At 46.8% G+C, this 20,212-nt stretch overlaps 1 protein-coding gene across 1 annotated transcript in view; it reads left to right on the forward strand.

Annotated features, from left to right (window-relative positions):
* The window catches only part of C8H6orf132 (chromosome 8 C6orf132 homolog), a 151,558-nt gene that overhangs the window by 61,277 nt on the left and 70,069 nt on the right, over window positions 1–20,212 (forward strand). Inside the window, exon 2 of the mRNA XM_085620795.1 lies at window positions 143–240. Within this exon, the coding sequence (XP_085476921.1) occupies window positions 143–240 (98 nt within the window). The remainder of the gene's footprint in view (window positions 1–142; window positions 241–20,212) is intronic.

A 20,212-nucleotide genomic window follows, 5' to 3' on the forward strand; every position in this document is an offset into this window, starting at 1 on the left:
CAACCTTGCACCTTTTGTGGACTTTAAAAAGCGAACAAATGACATCAGAAATCATACTTTATTTTATACAAAACATGTTTGTTGCATTTCTCATTAAAATGCGTTAGTTAACTTACAAACGTATGTTGTTTCTATCCCACAGATGGAGGACTCCCGTCGTTTTCTTTTGGAGATGAGTCTGGGACGGCGACGCTTCAGGCCCGGCCAAGGGTTCGGCCGTTTCTTCACTTCTCATCAAATGTGAGAGTAAATGTATTGCATGACAGGTTTGTCGTAGCCTATGGACAGAGCCCTTTCCTCTTGCATCATGGATAGAATCCTTTTGAGTGCGGTGACCAAAGATGCACGTAATGCTTTGAGCTCTCGGCCATTGTGGTAATCTGGGTTTGTCCAAGCGAGGGGTGACGAACGCTGGTCCACAGGTGTAGGGGAACAAGTCTGAAAGGTCCCGGTAGAAAACTTGCAGTAGCTCCTGCCAGAAAGACGCGATTCTCTCATAGGCTGTTCTAAGCTCTTGTGGCTCCCAATATCTCTCTCTGCAAAGAAAAACCTAGTATGCTAAAATCGTCTTCTATAAAGAAGGCGAGGAGCTTGGTGACCCCAGTGAGGGTTCTGCAATAGTCAATGAAGACTTATGCACTCCCGTCAAACTTCCATATCACCCTAGCATGAAAGTGTTGCCAGGTTAGTCTGAAGTGCAGCATTCTGCACATGTGATGCCAGTTGTATGATACACTATGATTGATGTAATAGAATGCCTCCGTTTGCATGACCTCCCCTGTTTTGTTTGGGCTGGTGCTGCTGGTTTGACTCTGTGCAAAAGGCACTGTGCTAACCAGGCCACAGTGCATGTGCTGCGAACCCCTAAAACGTGCTGAACTTGGCGATAGTTCCTAACTAGCACATTTAACTTGTGAATAAGTCCCTAGTGTACGGTGCAAAGTCTACCCAGGGGCTGTACGTTAATTGGCACTAGTGGTCTGCAGCCCTTGTTGAGCCACCACTAAAGTGACCGTGCACAACGTGACGGCAGGCCCACCACCCGTAACGTGCCTGTGCAGGTTTAAATGTACATTTGACCTTTCACAATAACTCCCTTTTGACAGCCCTAAACCCTCCTTTTAAATGTTAACAAGTCTGCCCTAAGTAAGCCTTAATGCTTACAGTGCATGGCATTTTAAAGCAAAGCTACAGCGACAAGGCCCTAAGAGCTATTTTCAAGGCAGCAGGGTTAGCATATCCATAGGAGTGGGAGTTAATATTACAATTAAATAATGTCATCTCTGCCTAAGAACCAGTTAACGTTGATTATTGGACTTGTTGGAATATTTATTACAGTCCAATTTATTGCTAAAGTCCAATTTCACACAGGGTACTTTTGAAAGGTCACCTTTAACATGCCTATAGCCTCTAGAAGCTCATGTGCCTCAGCTTCCAGCTGTCACTCAGCAGCTGAATAGCTTCTTGATAGTGTGTAAATTGGCCCCCAGAACTGAGACAAGGACCTTGGTTGTGGAGAAAGTTTGATCCCCCCCCTTGACAGGAGGGTCTGAGGGTTGTTCTCAGCCCCATGCATATCATCAAAGGATGTCACTTGCAGGTGTAGCTCACACCTGGGCCTGCCTCCCTTTTGTCTTCCTAGCCAACCAGTCTCCAACCCCATCGAGAGAGGAGCTGCCTGCAGAATTGGTTTTAAGTGACCACAGAGGAGAAGTTGCTCATATCCCTGTCCATACATCAAGGGCGAGAACAGCAGCTTTGAACAGGAGAAGAAAGGTTTTTGCCATGTTATATTATGGTAGAGGGGCACAAAGGGATGGTTCGCAGAAGGACACACAAAAGCTGCTGTAAAAGTAGGTACAATTACCCCAGGGAACTTTATCCCTAATGGATAGGGAGAGGCCAGGAGTTCTTCACTCCCCCATCCACAATCAAGTGCAGGGCATAAATGTGGCTCTACTGGGCATCAGCAGCAGGAGTGCCCAGGATAAAAAAAGGCTGCTGCCCTTGAGACAGCCTTTAGAGCAACCTATTAGCATTGGCTCGCCCCATTCAAGAAAAGCCTTACTGCAACCTTTTTAAACCAGTAAAATAGAGCCCAAATACAAGACATCTCTTGTGCTCAAGTTTGGTAGAGCAAGAATTCTGATACAGCCAAGATCTGACGGAAGGAAATACTTTCTGTTCAAGTTTTTGTATCACTGAAGGCCCCTCTCCCACCTGAGCTTTGCCGGAACACCAAGGATGAGAGCCATGCATTGCACAATTAGGACAATCCTGTGTCGATAAATAGTTCTGCTTAGAACCTACATTTGGTCTTAACGGAGGGATGGACTGTTTTCTTCAATGTGTTGTTGTTATGTTGATTTGTAAAGAGCACTATCGCCAGTGAGGGTATCCGGGTGCTAGGTAGGTGAATGTGGCTAGCCCTGCCTAGAGTGAATTGGTTATTGAAAAGCGAGGTTGTTAGATTCTTGCAGAATTCAAGAAGAGGACGAGGCTCTAATGTGAGTGGGAAGTCTTTCTGTGGTATAGGAGCGACATATTAGAATGTCCGTCCTCCTGATTTAGTTCTGTGTATGCGTGAGATGTGTGCAAATGAGTCTTGCGGAGCAAGATGTCTGGGAGGTTAGTAGAAGGAGATGTGATTGTTCAGGTAAGTGGGGCTTAAGTTGTGTAGTGCTTTAAATGAGTGTGTGAGGAGTTTGAAATGAGCGCTTTTTGTATCGGGACCCAGTGGTGGTCCCTGCAGTGTAGAATGATGTGCGTTCTGTGTGGGTTGTTCAGGATCAGTCTAGCTGCTGAGTTCTGAATGGTTTGCATTCTTCTGGTGAGTTGCTTGGTGATCCTGGTGTTAAAGGGTGTTCTCGTAGTACAACTTGCTTGTGACTAGGGTGTGAATGAATATTTTCCTGATGTTGCTTGGGAGCCTTTTAAAGATCTTCCTCCGCATCTTCAGAGTGTGGAAGCAGGATGCAGTGAGGATGTTGACGTATATGGTTATGTCCAGTTTGAGGATTCTGAGGTCCCTGGCATGGGTGCTGGGCGTGGCTATGTATCCGTGTTCGGCCATCCACCAGTTGGCGTCTCGCGGCGAGGTGTTCTTGCCAGAGATCTCTCTTTCTGTCTTGTTGTGTTGAGAGGGTTCGCTTTCAGCCAGTTGGCAATTCCCGTCATGCAGGTGGTGAACTTGTGTTTTGGATTTTGTCCAAAAGGGAGAGTATGATTTGCGGGTCATCGGTGTAGGAGAGGATATTTATGCGATGTGCATGGACGATGTTGGCTATAAGGATGATGTATGCGTGGTGGGCTGAGCGATGAACCGTGAGGCACTCTGCAGATTAGAGTGCGGAACTCCAAGGAGTAAGAGGCCAGTCTGACAACTTGTGTTCTTTCTGTTAAGAAAGCGCAGCTCCAGCACAGAGCTTGTCCTTGGATGCGAATCTCCAGCTGGCGCCTGATGAGGATTGTGTGCGAGTCTGTGCCACGTGCTGCAGAGAGGTCCCGGAGAATGAGGGCTGCCGTGCCTCCTCTGTCGAGGATCCGTGGCATTGATGAGTGTTGTTTCTGCACTGTCATTGGGTCGGAATCCAGACTGCTTGGAGTCAAAGAGCCCGTGGTTGCTGAGGTTGTCGGCGAAGCTTCAGTGGATTACTTTCTCCAAGAACTCGCTTGGGTATGGCATAAAGGAAGATGGGTCTGTGGTTGGAGAGCAGGACTGGGTCAGTGGATGGATTCCTGAGCAGGATGTGACCTGGCGCGTTTCCAATTGTTCAGGAATGTGGCAGCGTCAATACAATTCAAAACGTTTTTGGGCAGCATTGTGGCAGCCATAAAAGTTATTCACAAACAGAAAATGATAACAACAGTTTACATCATAACAATTTAAGATTTGACCAATACATAAAATGCCTCAGCTAGAAAGATAAAATATCCTGTACATTACCAAATTGCAGCAGCATATCTCATCAATGCATCGAAGTCCATGCATCATTATTTAAAAGTAATAAGAATCTAAGCGTGGGTCTGCATTGATTAAGGTCATAACAATACTTCTTTAAAATAGGGGTTAAAACAACTTTGAATATTGTGAGTAAAACTTGCAGAAAATAAGATGAAGCAGTCTGTTTAGAAACATCTTCACATGGGCAAGATATGGAATCATGATGCTGTGTATAGCCCAGGGGAAAGCATAACCGGTACTTAACAGGGCCCGATCTAAAACAAAATAAGTGTGAACGTTCCCATCTGCTGTGAGCTGTTCGTAGATAATTAGAGATGTTATCAGTGTCGTATAAATCCAAATATCTTATGACCGTTGGACATGTCTGGTGACTCCTGAGGCACTGAGACTCCTCAAGCTGGAAAAAAGCCTCCGTCCCCTCCTTTTATTTAGTGAAACACAGGTCGTGGGATCCTGGAAAAGAGATTCCATCCCTATACGACTATAAACGGTCTCAACATAACCAATCCAGGGGATTTGCAAAGCTGTATCCGGGGAGAAGCAGTCCAGTACCATATCTCTTGTTAGGACGGACTCGGGGGTTTTTCCATATTGATAACCAGAGCAGGGCCTGCCGGACACGGATCAAGTCTTTCAGGTATCGCAGCCATGTGGATGAGTCGATGGAGAGGTTGAGGATGGGTGTTGGTACTACACTAATCTGTAGGAGCGTTTGACCATGGTGACAAAGGGCCACAAGGTCATGGTTTGTTCTTAGGCCATGATGGGAGGTTGATAGTGTTTGAGGGTCAAAGTTTACGTATGTGAAGGTGATTTTGTTAAGGAAGAATTCTGAGAGCTTGTTGCACACGGTCTAGCAAGGGGGTAATGTTGCAGGAGGCAGTAGATTGCATTGTGAAATCTTTCATGATTGCAAAGATTTATTTGCACCTATTTGTGCTGGCGTTGATGTGGTCTGCCAGAGCAGTGTGCTTGGTGTCCTGTTGGTGGTAGAATCTTAGGGTGGATTTGAAGAAGTCTTCATCTGTGGTGTCTTGACTTGTTCTTCATTTGCACTCCAGTTGATTGCAGTGGTGTTTCCTCGGCCAGCTGGAGTTCCTTTTGTGTACCAGCTCCCCTGGGTAGGGATCTTGCCAATGGGTAGTGCTTAAGGGGGGCCAGGGTATTGGTGCATGCAGTGATCCAGCTGTTTAGGTTCTTGCTGGCTTTAAGCAAGTTGCTGGTGTTTTCAGAAAGGAGGAAGCCTAGTCCTCTTCTGTAATGCTTTTCTAGAGTTCAGTGTTGGTAGGTCTTTGGTGTTTGTGGGATGGGTATGCTGAAACTGATGCGGCTGTGGTTTATCCAGGTCACAGTTGCTAACTTGTCATCTGTGATGTTGCTAATCGAGCAGAAAATAGGAAAGAAATTAAGCTCCTGACGGGTCAATAATATTGTTGGTTGATGTAATGTGGATGTTAAGAACGAACGTTACGTAGCCGACCTCTCCAGGATTTAACTTGCATAGGAAGGGTCTGAAAAGCGACAGGTGTTTTTAAAAACAAGACTGAGAAACTCAAGAGGAAAGTTCAACACAAGGACAGAGCTGGATTGGACTTCCTGACACCTCTACCATATATGTATCCAGTCTAATTGTCCCAAGATATTAATGGCCGCATTAGATTTGGGTAAGACCAAGTGGGCGGCCTGTTTTTGTTAAGTGTGGAGACAATCTAGGTAAGGGAGCTGTTTTGCTCTCTGTTAATTCATAAGGTTGTAGCTTGAGCAGACTCTCTGTAGGGCCTTGAAACAAAATAGAAACGTCTGTGATGGGATGGCCATTTTCTGAAGCTGTTGGGATAAAATATAGTTATTATTTTACACAGGGGAATGACAAAGAAGCAATTGAGCTGCTAAGGTTCACCCCTGAACTGTAGGATGTGTTCAAGAATGGTTTCTTATCAACATTAGCAGAAGGCAGTAATCCTTTTCGGTGGATAGGATTGGTCGTTGAGACAAATTGTGAGATTCACATGCCGTGTGATGGGTGTGGGGGTTTGGGAATCCTTGCCCGGCTGCTCCTCTAGTTGCCCATGTGTGCTTGGTGGGCATCTTCTCCCTTGGCATGGTACAAGGATCTCGCTGCGAGTTGTATCTTGCCCCAATCTTGGGGTATTTGCAGTGGCGTAGCTGGAACTTATGCCGCCCATGGCGGTAACTGCTCTTGCCGCGCGTCCGCCCGTAAGAGCAGGGGGCGTTCCTGGCTCTTCCTGTGCGACCCATGACGGCTGCAGGTAAGAGCGTGGGGGGGGGGGGGGGGGGTTGCTGGCGATTCCTGCCCAACGGCCGCAGTTAAGAGTGGGGGGGACGCGGACGCGTCCCACCCCCTGTTGATACCCCACTGGGCATTTGAGATGTGAAGTCAAGTTCTATTGTTTGTCTCTGAGGGCTCCTTTACCGTACTGCATATAGCCATGGCCTCTTTTATTCCTTTGGCATTGCAAGAAAGCACGCGCTCCCTCTGTGAAAGCGACTCTCTATACATCAACATCAGCCGTAAACGTGGCAGGCTCAGCCACCCCACCCGTGATCACGTGTCCCATCATCAAGAAATGACTTCAAAGATTCCTGGGAGCTAAGGGGGATACACTGAATCCCAGAGAAGCTAAAGAACGAGCATTAGAGTAGAATGTACGATGCATAATGAGATGTTTGCATTGGAATAAGACCACCCCGCCCCCTTAAGTTTATAATGTCACTTCTGAAGGACACTGCATGGATAGTGTACAGGATGTCCCAAATACTTCCCCTCAATGGTGTCACCGGAGATGTTCATCGCTGGTGCCCCCCTACTGCCGGTCCCTAAACTGGGAGCCAGACACCCCCTTCAGCGCTTGACTCGCTGCATAGCCAGGCAGAGCAGAGTGGTTGAACGCTGACCCAGGGGGGTGCTCCAGGCTGTAAACTCAGAAATCATCAATTTGTCAAATAACACTTCATTAATGATTATTTTATCATGGCTTTTATTAAGGAAAAATATTTTAATACATATAAACGTGTCTGAAATAGAAGGTAGAAAACCCATTCGGATGCTCTCCTAAAGGGCCCACACTAAAATAAGATGACCGTGGGCAAATAACCCCCTGGATCCAGACTAAAACCTATAGTGCCTAGAAGAAATCATACGAAGTAAAGCACTTCTTAAAAGACAGGTCCGCTAGCATTGCCAAGGAGGAATCACAATGTTAAAAGCAGACCTACAGCCTTTGACAACATTATATGGAACACTAGAAGTTTATTGAGTAACATCGATTATTAACCATCAGAACGTCTTTGCTCCTGACAGGGCTGATGAACATGTAAACAACAAAGCAAGCACTCGGGACCCACAACAGGAAACACCATTGCGCTTCCCCAGGAACGATTTGCCAGTGAACCCCAGTTCTCATCATGGTCACGGATTTTCTCTCTTCTGGGAGACTCGGGGCCCCATAAGCTTTTTCTCTGCACATTAGGCGTGTGGGGGCTCACCACAACTCCAGGTCGCCAGAGAAGATAAACAGAAGAGCGTGGGTGTTCCCTGCCCCTCTGATAACAACCCCCAAAAATCTGGAGGTTTTTTTTAGGCCCAGAGCATCGTGCGGGTGCTAGTTGGCCCCAATGCCTCGTCTTTGATACATCCATGGCACAGGTGGTCAAGACTGACTTTTCTTCTTCTTCCTTTTTAATGAACCAGCAGATGCAATGACCTTTCAAGATGGGTGCCTCTCCCCTCTTAGGGCACCGACGATGACGTGTTTGCCGGATCCCCACTGCCTGACGCGGGGTTCTCCATGCCAGTTAGCGGGGCTGGCTCTTCTTCCCTCCCTGATGCTTCCTTGTTGCACCCCGGGTGTAAGTGGCTAGTTTCTTACTCCCACACTGGCCGTGCGGACAACTAACCAGGTTCCTCCACCTCTAATGGAATAGTCCAGATTTAGCGCTTCAGACTGCCTGGAGGATTTAGGTCCGGAAGAGTTGAAGCGGGCCAAAATCCTCATGGGTCCCCAGAGCAAACCGAACGATCATGCGTAGGTTATTTTGGTTGGTCAGGAACCCAAGGCCTCTGGGATACCAAAGAAAAGCAACAAAGGGGTTTCATGTGTAAGAGTCTTTGTTGCGTTGGCCTCCTTTAGGTACCAATATTGCCAGGGCTGGTTGCATGGGGCTACCACGGGCGGTATGATGGGGCCCAGTGACCCTAAACATTTCAAGCACGGATTCTGGGTTATTTTGGCTACAAGAGCTTAGACAGCACTGGTGGCCTCTTGACTGGATGAATTCTTGGCACCAGCGTCCCCATGATCCTCCCTGACCAGTCTCTCTCTGGGTCCGCACTCCCTAGCGCCTGTATTGCTTAGTCCGGACCAGTGCACAGAAGTCAATGAAATGTAAATGTATTTTTTAAAAGCGCACAGTTCATTGAAACGATTGCACATCCCCACATTTTATCTGGCGATACGAAACGCACAATTTTAAAAACTAAACAATACCAGGTGCTGTTTTTCAACAAGAACTTTAAACAGTCCACGTTATTAAAACTGTTAGTGACGAAACGTATCCATAATCACTTTGCTGGCCAGCTCGTGAATACTAAAGTGACCCTCCATATCCTCACCGCACATTCCTAGCATGCTCTCGGGCGCAATTAATAAAACTGATATGGCTGCATATGTCCATGTTGTCATTGCTGCCCAATTAATGGAACTGAAAAGTACTAAGGTGGCCGTGCGTGTCTGTGAGCGTCTTTTCCAGCAGACCTTTTACCTTTGTTCTATAAACTGCCCAAAATGTGGCAATTCGTGCATTTAGTTGCGTGTGCCCGTGATGAGGGGTTGTCTACATGATCGTATCTTTTTTGATTGAAAATCGCTCTTACCAACTCTCTCGGGTAACAAGATGGGGCAGATGCAGACAATATGAATCCTGGTTTCTTTCGCACAGTCCTTCGCTGGTGGCAGTTTTTATCCAGGAAGGTGTTGGATCCAGAGTTGGATGAAGCTTAACTTAGACTCATAAACTGGAGCATTGTATGACATGAGTACCCTTGATCAAAACAGGGCTGCGGCTTGAGACGGCTCTAGGATCCCTCTTTGCTAAAATTGATTGATCTTCTTGCAAGAAGCAGGTTTTTGTGACGGCGTTAGGCTGTTTCTTAAATGCGTAGGTGACGCCCCAATATCCAACACATTGGAAACTGGTAGAGCTTGGACTGCTTTTTGTAGTGCCTGGTTATATGAAGGGCTGCAGTCCAAAGAAGTCCTTGGGATCTCTCTTTCGTGGGACCCTAAAAGTACCGCCCTCTACTGGTCTGTAGAGCAGTCGGAAGAGAGTCTACTGAAGTCCAGAATACAAGCCAAGGGTCCCCAGATACGGACAAGGGTGCATCAATTCTGGATGGTTCTAGCACCATTTGTGCAATCCTTTCCTCAGATATGCAAGGATTTAAAGAGTGGGATTGTTTATTTTGATTAGACTGGCACCCATCCTCCCTGGTGGTGTCCCACCATCGCTCCACCCCTTAATGAGACGCAAAGGACCAAGCTTGCTGCCTGCACTGTCCATGAGTTACACTGTGGGACAGTTTCAAGGTGACCACTCCCTCTGAAATCATAGCACATTTCTCGGCTGAGCCAAGCTTTTCCCAACCGAGCCTGCCTGCGTCAATAAATAAATTAAAAAAAACATTCATGAAGCACAGCCATTACCCTAATGGGTGTCCTGGTGCTAGTACCACACAAATAGTCATTGCCGCAGATCTGCACCGTGCGGCAAACTCGAGTACAAGATGCACTCAACTGGTGTGGAAAACTAGGGCCTTGAAAGGGGAAAGGGAGAGAGAATGAATTGTCCCTTGGCACAAATAATAAGTTCAACAATAAGTTCAGTTCTTCACACCCCAATTTCTGAGCCCATGTGTTGGAACGCGGACTTCAACTTGAAAAACCAGAACAAACACGTTATTCCATATTTAAAAACGTTTACATCAAGTTTATTAAAAACACATTCTAATGCAATTAAAAATAGACATACAACTGTCTAATATCATAAACCACAATTCATGTAGAACACGTTTCACATCCAATTAACAATTCCCTCCTCAGTTCGGACACCTAACAACGCAACAGGCAAATTACAGAGAGACAAGAAAAAAGACGGTATATTTTGTCATTGGATAACACATCCATTCTCAGAGTTCTTTTAGCAATAATTCATCCTAAGCCTTTTCTATAGTTCTATATCATTAGGATACCCTCTTCCAACGGATTGTTTGTTTTCCCCTTGAAAGGGGAAAGCCATGTCCCTAGAAATCTGTTCACGGATCAGGAAGGCTTGGTGGGGATGGTAAGGAATCTACAGCTAGATAGGGTCTCTACCAGATACGGTGTTACCTGAGGTAAGTAACTTGTTCATCTGATAGAGACTTCTAACCGTAAATTCCTTACCCTCGATAGATACCCAAAGAAAGCCTCTCTGGAGGTCAGCCTGTGAAACAATTTCACACTAATAAGTCCTGCAGGAACAGACCGGTACTATTCCCATCCATAGTGTTTGGTGAATGTGTGCGGGGATACCTTGCTGCCTGGCAGAGGTCCAAGGCCAGAACTCCGTGTGTTGAGGCAGTGGTCGCAGCCTTGGCTCTGGTGGAATGAGTATGCAAGGCCTCAGGGGGTTACTTCTTGGCCAATGCGTAGTAGGTTTTAATGCAGAGCTTGATCCAATGAGAGATGGTGCACTTCTGTAGGGCTTTTCCAAACTTTGTTCCTACATACCTCATGAAGAGTTGGTCATCCACCCGGAACTCTTTTGTGCGGTCAAGGTACAACGACAAAGCTCTTTTTGTGTCCAGACCCTGAAGTAGCTTATCTTCCTTGGAGTGATGTGGTAGAGCATAAAAAGTTGGCAGGGTGATGGACTGGCCTACATGAAAGGGAGTGACCGGCCTACATGAAAGGGAGTGACCGGCCTACATGAAAGGGAGTGACAACTTTGAGCAGCAAGGAAGCTCCAGTCCATTAAACCAGCTTGTCTTGTGTAGATGTTCAGGTATCGAGGCTTGGATGACGAGGCCTGAAGCTCACTGCCCCTCCGGGCTGATGTTATTGCCACCAGGGAGGCTGTCTTGATGGTAAGAAGCCTGTGGGGACACCAGTACAATGGCTCAAAGGAAGCACACATCAGAACAGTTAAGTCAAGATTATGGTCCCACTGAGGCATGATGAAAGGTGAAGGTGGAAACATGTATTGCAAACCTTTCAAGAACCGATCTACAATAGGGGATTTTAAGAAGGGTGGCTGGTCAGGAATCCTCCGAAATGCTGAGCTAGCATAAAGAGAGTTCTTTTGAGTGCTCAGAGCAGAGCCATGCTGGGCAGAAGGATGGATAAAGAGAAGAACCTCAGAAAGGGAAGCAGAAAAAGGGTCAATCTGTTTCACTGCACACCATGGGTGCAGCATAATGACAGCTTTTTATTTGAGGTGGGGGGGGTGCACTGCAAGAGATTTGTTGAAAGTTGAACTGAAAGGAGGCACGGGGAGCATTTGATACCTTCTTCCATCTCAAACTTCAAATGATGGGAACCAGAGGTATTGCTTCCAGTTCTTTGTCGTGTGTGGAACACCTTTGAGGCCACTCTGCAGGGAGGAGCTTCTAAAAGGTACACAGATGACATCAGCGCCCCCTTCCTCTCCCTGGAGAACACACATTTAATGAAGGTGTGCACATTGTGTCCAGGAGGCTTTGGTCTGCTGGCATGGGCAGCTAATCGGTTAATATTTTCAGCATGGAAGTTGGTGTATGAATCTCATTAAGGCAGGCTCTGGGTGATATGCACAATTATTTAATATGTGACCCTAGATATGTCAAAATGCGCTCTTATTTGTGTTTTTGGTCCATTAATTTGAGTACAAGACACCGACTCCGACCTCTATGCAATAAGTTGGTAAAACACAATTTATGCACATGTAGTTTACCGTGAAAACACCTTGCACTGTATCCAAAATATGATGGGGGGGTTCACTCTTGGTATCCAGTCCAACCATATTCATTTTATTCTTGGCCTCACCTGTGAGAGGGCTGCCTTAGCACAGGTGTTAGACTAAGACACATAAAACCTCCTCGCTCAATGTGCACAATTGTGCATATGCAGAGGCGCACGTGTATGTGTAACCCACATAGAGCCTCTTACAGCAGCTGTGCAGCAGCTGGCCTTGCATTATAATAAGGTCAGAGCTGGAGATCACCGCTCTCGGCCATTTCACCACCGAGGGTCCAGTTGGCGAGAGAGACTCTTAGGATGTCCTCCACAGCAGTGGTCTGAAACACAGGTCCAAACGTGAAAAAACTGGGGAGTTTTATGCATTAAAACCGACTTTCCTACACAAAGTAAGTGGGCTGGTGTCTTGTTCGGTTTCCTAGTATTAGTACAACCTGGAGGAATTGCGGATTGTGACACAAGTAGTTTTAGTCCTGTATGTATTCATTGTTTAGTTCTCTTGAGAGCTTCAGACCTCCTCCTTGAAGCCGCTTCAGAGCACCAGAATTTACAAGGGCGCGGGTGAACAGACACCGGTGCTGTAGAAGCAAGCTCCTGGGTCAGGAAGGCACCCGGTTAGGAAGCGGGGAATATCTGCAGAAACAATTTAACTAGTACACACCCATAAGAAATCTACGTTCTTCAGGTGCTAAAATGGTGACTGTCCCGAAAATAAAAAAGGTCTCCTGGGGAGGCCGAAGATTTGTATTCGGAGCAGCCCAGCTCAGAAAGGCACCGGATCTGCTGTCCTTTAGAAGGGCTCTGAAGACTTGGTTGTTTAATAATTAGAACTCTCTACTGTTATCTAATAATTAGATTTCTCTTGGCGATGGCAGGAAGGATAGGTAACTAGGCCAGGACACCCCAGGGTAACCGCTGCGCTTTACAAATTAATTAACATAACTAACTGTAGGCCGCTAGGATCCGGCACCAATTAATGCCCACTCGGAGCATCCTTGGCAGGGTGCGTAGATTGTTTTTGTCCTTTTATAAGCCCTCATCTGGAGGGGGGCGTTAGAAACCGATGTGTCCCCACAGAAGTGTCCCCAGCACCCTGCCCACCCTAGGCTGGGCATGTTCCTACTGAGACAGTAACAGTATGATCGTGCCCGTACAGGTCCGAGCGTTCACCCCAGGCCGAGAAGGGACCCTTGGAAGCCACCACGAGGATCTTTAAGGCCCCCCTCAAGATTCGCCTCGTATGTCTACAGAAAATTGGAACGGTTGCTTATATTTTTACTGCACAGTCCCTCTGCACATGCACCGTTGCACGCAGTTTGCGAATGGAATGCAGGCAATACTTCCTTTGCTGGTGAGGTGCATGGCCAGCCCAAGCAAGCTGCGTCTGTGCCCCCCCCCCCCCCCCCACCCCCTGCAGAATCTGGGCCGTAGGTGCTACAATGCAAGTCTGCACAATGTGTTATGAGTGGGTGGATTTATCGCATATTCCGGAGAAATACCTTTGTCGTGAGGCGTTTGTAGAGACTTTTGGAGGTGGGTAAAGTTGGCAGCTGTCCAGGGACCCTGAGAAAGTGAAAGTTCCCCCTCTCACCTTTATTTCTCAAGCTCAGCCTTTCACACATTAGTCCATATTGTTTCGCGCCGAGTGCAGAAATGGATAATAAAACGCAAAGTTTTCCTAACATGAGCCCCTGAAGAATTCTTGCCCAGAGCTCTCGGAATGCTTCTTCCGATGGCCGTGTGCACGTTTGCAGTGTGTGCACGTTTGCAGTGTGTGCACGTTTGCAGTGTGTGCACGTTTGCAGTGTGTGCGTTCAACGCTAACCCATATATCACAGCTGGTCTCATGCTAAGGGGGTGGAGCTTTCTTCCTGGAAAAGCCATCCGGACATTTCTGAACACAAGAGACTGGACTTTCAGTGGATGACAAGAACCGTCGAGGTGCGACAGCTGGAACTGTGAGTCAGTGACATCATTCGTGGGCATGAATTATGCGCATACCACAGCACTCGTACATGTTCAACCCTCAAGGCTTAGAGGTGCCAACGAAGAGGCCTGAATGGTATAATACATTACACAATTGGGTGCCAACATGCCAAAATGAGCGATCTCGCCGCGTCTGGGCACCGGATTCTCTGCCAAATTCGGGATCGCCATCTTGGATCACTCGTAAGGAGACCACGATGTGGGCCACATGATCATTCCAGATGCTGCCGTCCAGATAGCCCTCCTACAGTAAAAGTAGTGAGTGTAGGGTCCCATGCACCTAGATTAGACCCTACTCTTGGTTCCCACTGAATAGGGGCGTCTTCCCAGACTACATCAAGAGCAACAGAGTGGAAACTTTGAAGCACCAATGACCATAAAGCCGTTTTACAATATTGAAGGTCACTCACTACAAGATCCAAAGGCAGCTTTACAATATTAGCCAGTCCCAGATCAGAAATGAAGGAACTGATCGATAGAAAACGAAGTCCACCTTACTCTCAAAGCACCGAGCTTCCGTGCGGAGGGCGGGCACACACTGGCACCCAGTCTCTGTGATGATGTCATCCGCATGCCAACAAATACTTCGGCCACGTGTCTGCAAACACCTGCATGAGCTGGCCGAGACTTCCAGCCCTCCACCCCGAGCATCCTCCCTGGCATGTGTGAAGTGCCCGTTTCAAGCAGCAGAGGGTAATTGCATTACCCGGCTGGGAGGATGCGGTGCCAGGCGTGTGCCAAGCCAGCGTCACCTGCTGCGCCACTTGCCAGAACCTGCTCAGCTATCTTTAGTTCGTCGTTTCGCCTCAGTCATTGTGTCCCCGCCCTCTGCATGTTTGGCGCGCCTTATGTTTTTATCGTTGCTTGTTTAGGACAAGTTCTCGGCCAATGGGACGAGGTTTGTCTTCTGTTTTCAGCAAAGATCAGTCCAGAACATGTTCAGTATAGCGGTCTTGTTTATTTTCCCTCCAGTTTAAGGTGAGTCATTCAAGCAGGCAAATGATCAGGGCACGTGCTTGCCTCCCTACAGGATGTTCCACACCATATGAGAGGGCGTCAGTTCCTTGGGTTGCATCGTCCTAAATGGGAAAGTCTGTAATTTAAGGGGAGTGGTGGGAGGAGAAGCAGAGAGCGGGCTGTAAAAGGCTCGGTGCTACTTTGAGGCGAGGGGGCGTTTTTGGAACTGAATTCTGACACAGAGCTTCTTAGAACCAGGAAAATATATGTCACTTCTCTGATGCGTTAAGCATGGCAGCTTCCGGTCTCCCTTGAAGCAAACTTAATGGCTCCAGGTCTTTCCGTTGCAAGGAAGAGGTGGGTTTTAAATGAGCAGGTCTGTCCAGAGAAATGACTGCATTCAGGGCCCAACAGCCCTTTTATTCTACCGGCCATTTCCCCTGGTGGGTTGGGGACCCTGCATGCCAATTTTAAAACCCCCCGGACCTTTCATGGGGCCTCTGCCACTTTCCTAGCTCCCCAACGCTTAATCGCAGCCGGCACAGGGAGGCTTCAAGAGAGAAAGATGGGGAAAGGCAGAAGGAAAACAATCGGAGAGAGAGTAGAGAGAGGACAGCGAGGATGGATGGATGGTTGGTTGGTTGGTTGGATAACAAGAGATTGCGCAAGGACACAAAGGGAGTAGGGCTGATTTGAGCCTTTTTGCCAGGGCTGCATTTTGGCTCCCTACTCTGACCCTGATTGGATCGGCCTATTTTCCGGGTCCATGAACCCGAACTTTATCTTAATTCGGAGTCTCAATGGCCTAGTTTAACCGCACTGCCAGGCTGACCCGGCCGACGCCTCTTTCTACGTGCTTGTGAAGAGATGATGCAGAGGCCAGTGGGTACAATTCTCTGAAGATGTTTTCTTGAGCTGAGCCCATGTCCAGCTGCGGTCTTTCTTCTTGGATGTCCAGAGTCCACTGCTGCAGTGGTCGAGAAGGCTTCAGCCAAGAAAACGCTGTTGGATGGCGGAACGTAGACCAGAACATAACGAACAACAACATAGGAGAAATACATAAACCTTTGCATATTTGTACATCACCTTTTCCGTTATAACCAGATGAACAAAAGCAAACCGGCATGGGAAAAGCATAATAAATGAACTTACATAGAAATCCATAAAGTGGCAAGGCATGGACACATTACGTGCCCCCCTCCCAGAACCTATGCTTGTTGTGAGGGGAGTGTTATCAGCAGGGGGCAATAGCGACACATCCGAGCCTGCGCTCGAGTTAAAGCTGTTGGGTGATGCCTTGTTGGCAACGCTCACCGGTGAATGTGGCCTGGAACATGGAGAAACGGCTTTGGATGGTGATCTGACCCGGTGCAGTATAGTCCTAGAACTTGATGAGACGGTACCCTGTGACTGCAACCATCAAGAGCGTTGCCGCCATTCATGACGTCGCTGACATTCCTCTTTCTGGCATTCAAACTTTGTCTTGCCTTCCAAGGAGTAAGTTTCACCAAATACTTCCTGCTCCACCAAACCTTCCCAGAAATGAGTACAGACCCTTTTGATAATTTTGCCACTTGTCCTGGACCCATGAATTTGGTTTCTCCCTTTCTGCGTTTAGGTTTTTTTTTATGAGGAACCAGACTCTCACTCTAAAACCTTTTTGTCATGATGTTTTTCATCAAATGTATCCATGGCATGAAGCTGTGGCACAATCACTCTATTGGTGGTGGCATCTATAGAATCCTGTTGACACAGAGTGCACGGGGGGATTCCCTTTTAGGTCTCGCCTGACGCAGCGTATGCGCTGTTCTGGCGAGACTTATTGAGAGGGCTCCAAAAAGTGCTACCAGGCCAGCCTAGAGCTACAGTGCATGTGCGCGGGCGCCCGTGCCCTGCTTGACCGCGATTACTTTCACTTTCGCGGCCGCTTTGATGTTTGATCGCATAACCAATAGGTCTTGCTTTTGGGACCTTATAAGTATTTAGTTATGCAAGTGTTGCATGGCTAAACACTTATAAGGTCCCAAAGGCGAGACCTATTGGCTATGCCAATGCTTGTTTAACCTTAAGATCCAGTCGGGACGCACCCCGGTCCATGGGTCTCTATCGCGCAGCAGTTTCAACAGAGGGACTCCAGTGGTACTGTGCAGTGTCACATGATCAGACCTTTTGTCTTAAAACAATTCAACAAGTGTCAAGCTGCAGGAGCAGTCTCTATTCCCTCCTTAAGAAATATGCTTATCCTCCCAGCTAAGGCAATTGAGGTGGGAAGGAATAGAGCAATATGTAGGTGTCTGATGTGATGCGAGTTAAGAGAACCTTTCATTTACATGGAGAGAATGGTTTGTGATTGATGTATAGATCAAAGTGGCGGCTTTACATTTCCCTACCGCTCAGCAGCATGCAAGCGATTCACACTCAATGGTGCTGTAAGTAGATTTGGGTTGTTTGAGGGAGCGTGAGGCAAAAACAGTGGCAACAAATTGGGACAGAACCTTTCCCAGCCCAACTTGACTGGCATCAACAGTCATCAAGCATTTATTACCAGCTATAAAAGGTGTCTGGGCAGGGGCAGAGAAAATGAATCGATTCATTTTCTTAAAAGCCTCATGAACATGGTCTGACCAAACATCATTTTCCACTTTTTGAGTCCGTTGCACATTGGCTGTATAATAAAAGAATACCCGTGCAGAAATCGCAAAAAATATTCATCGAGATCAAAAAAAGGACAGAGTGTCCTTGTCCCTGGGTGTATAATAAAAGAATACCCTTGCAGAAATTGCAAAAAGTATTCATCGAGATCAAAAAAAGGACAGAGTGTCCTTGTCCCTGGGTGTATAATAAAAGAATACCCTTGCAGAAATCGCAAAAAATATTCATTGAGATCAAAAAAGGACAGAGTGCCCTTGTCCCTGGGTGCATCTGCATCCTCATTAGCTTTGTCTAAAGAAAATGTAGGTCCTTCAACTTTTTCACTTCTAGTGTGACTTGGGTAGTAAACTTCTTGTGCTAAATATTGGCATTTGTCATGTCGCAAAGCGATACTGTATTTATTGCTTGACACATTAAGTACTTTGTCAAGAGTTGTGTAATGTTCGCGGTTTGCAAAAATCCGTAAATCATCCTGAAAGACTTGCACACTATTTTAATGAACATAAGAGGAGCACATCAGTTTCCGAGAAACACTGGCGGCTGGTACTGCGGCCTACAAGCACTGGTAATCTGCAGTACTTGTAGGCACCGGAGAGTGTGATGAATTTGGTAAATTCTTTAGATTCCGGAGCTAAAGGGATTTGGTGGGAGGCAGACCTCCGGTCGAGCAGGGTAAAGAATTTGTCTTGCCCTAAGTTGACTTGCATCTTATGTATTTTGGGTAGTGGGTGAAAATCAATGAGAGTATATTTTTTTTTTAAGTGTGCGAGGATCAGCACCGAGGTGACTCATCTGATTTTATTTTGCACAATAACAACTGGGCTGACCTATTCCGCTGAGTTGGTGGGTTGGATCATAGTATCCGCACCCTGATTATCAAGCCATTGCTTGAGTTCTTCCCTAACACCCAACGGAACTGGTCTCACCGTATATACCACGGGAACGGTATTCGTCTTTAATCTGATTTTTTTTTTTCCGCCCATTTGTTGATAACTCTGGTTTGATGATTGAAAATGTCAGGAAATTTGTAACCAAATCAGAAGTCATGTGATCAACAAGTAATACTGCAGCATCTTCAGCTCTGACTGGTGGGTCAACGCCAGGTGCCAGCATGCGACCTTACCTGGCGGGATGCTGCCAGCCACCTATGAGTCTACCCTTCCTGGCTACATATATTGTAATTGTGACGGTGTGACCAAGACACATCTGTCCGTAAAATAGCCAAACCTATCAATATCCTGGTGTGCATTGAGGTCAACATCAGAAGCTGTCGGGGAATGGTCTGTCCCCCAAAGTATTCACCCACACGGATACGTCGGAACTCCTGCAGACCCTGTGAAAGTGACTGGTTTTATTTTGCATTGAACACAGCCTTTGCCATGAGCCGGGCAACTAGGATTCTTACTGATGTGATTCTTAGAATCGCACCTAAACCTTCTAGTATTTGATGCTCGTGAAGCATTTTTACCACTTCTGTGTCTCACAGAAATGGCATCCATAGTATTGAGAGCCTAGACCGCTGTTGAGAGCCCATACCTCTGTTGCAGAAGACATTGCTTTCCTTTCTTGAGTGATGAGCCGACTTGAAATAATGGAATGTTCAATGCTCTTGGCAATGTCTAAGACTTCTGTAAGAATGGGAACTCTACAAGATTGGAGTGTTTCTTGAATGTGTCTATAGGTGAAAAGCACCTATAGACAAATCAGTCTCTAATGTACATCTCAAAAGCAATTCCAAAATTTCATGTGGAGGCTGAATGCTGAAGTTTTGAAATGTACTCCTTCTACAGTTTCCTTTGGGCTGTGCTTCCTTTTGAAGAAGCTGGAATGTTCCAAAAGGACACTGGGATTTTCAGATAATTTCCCTGGAAGTCTGGCAATGGCTTGGGCACACTTGCCCCAGTCACCAGATAACCCAGGGACAGCATTCACAAAAGAGAGATTGTCAAACATGTCTTGCCCCTCTTGACCAAGGTGGCTGAAAGGTAAAGCTGCTGCTTCGTTTAGTTTCGCAATCCACCCCATCTATGGCAAACAGCCAATTTTCGAAGATACGTATCCTTGACTTCCACCTCATGAGTGGTTTCCTAGGATGCTGTAAGAAGGGTGTGTTTTGGACTAAGTAATGAGTAGAAGCTATTATTAAAGGTGAGTAATAGCAGTCATAAATAATGAAGCCATAAATAAAGTGGGCAGAGCAAAAGCTGAAAATGTACACAGGTAATTTTAGATATCCAAGGCAATGTTTCTTGTACTAAGCAGTACAATCCAAAATGGCCGTAAATGAAGCTAGCCTGTGTATTGAATGTCAGCCCAATCCAAGAAGGCTGCCATTGCAACAGTGTGATGTCTACTATCTGGACCTCAGACCAATCCAAGATGGCTGACCGTAAACTGGTATGTGAGTGACCCAAGTAGTAGCATGGGCATAGCCTGATTCCACATAAAGTGATTGATGACTCCAAATGTAGCCTAGACATAGCCCAAATAGAAAGAATTTGCCCAAACAGGAATCAGTTTATCTAGGCACATAGCTGTATGTAATGCAATGACCAGGTTTGGCCTTGCCTGGAAGCATGCACAGAGACCATGCACAGCTGGTTTGAGGGTGGACCTTCAGCTTCAAGCAGGGCATTGCGGT

Source organism: Triturus cristatus, chromosome 8 (assembly GCF_964204655.1).
Source record: "Triturus cristatus chromosome 8, aTriCri1.1, whole genome shotgun sequence".
Classification (NCBI taxonomy): Eukaryota; Metazoa; Chordata; class Amphibia; order Caudata; family Salamandridae; genus Triturus; species Triturus cristatus.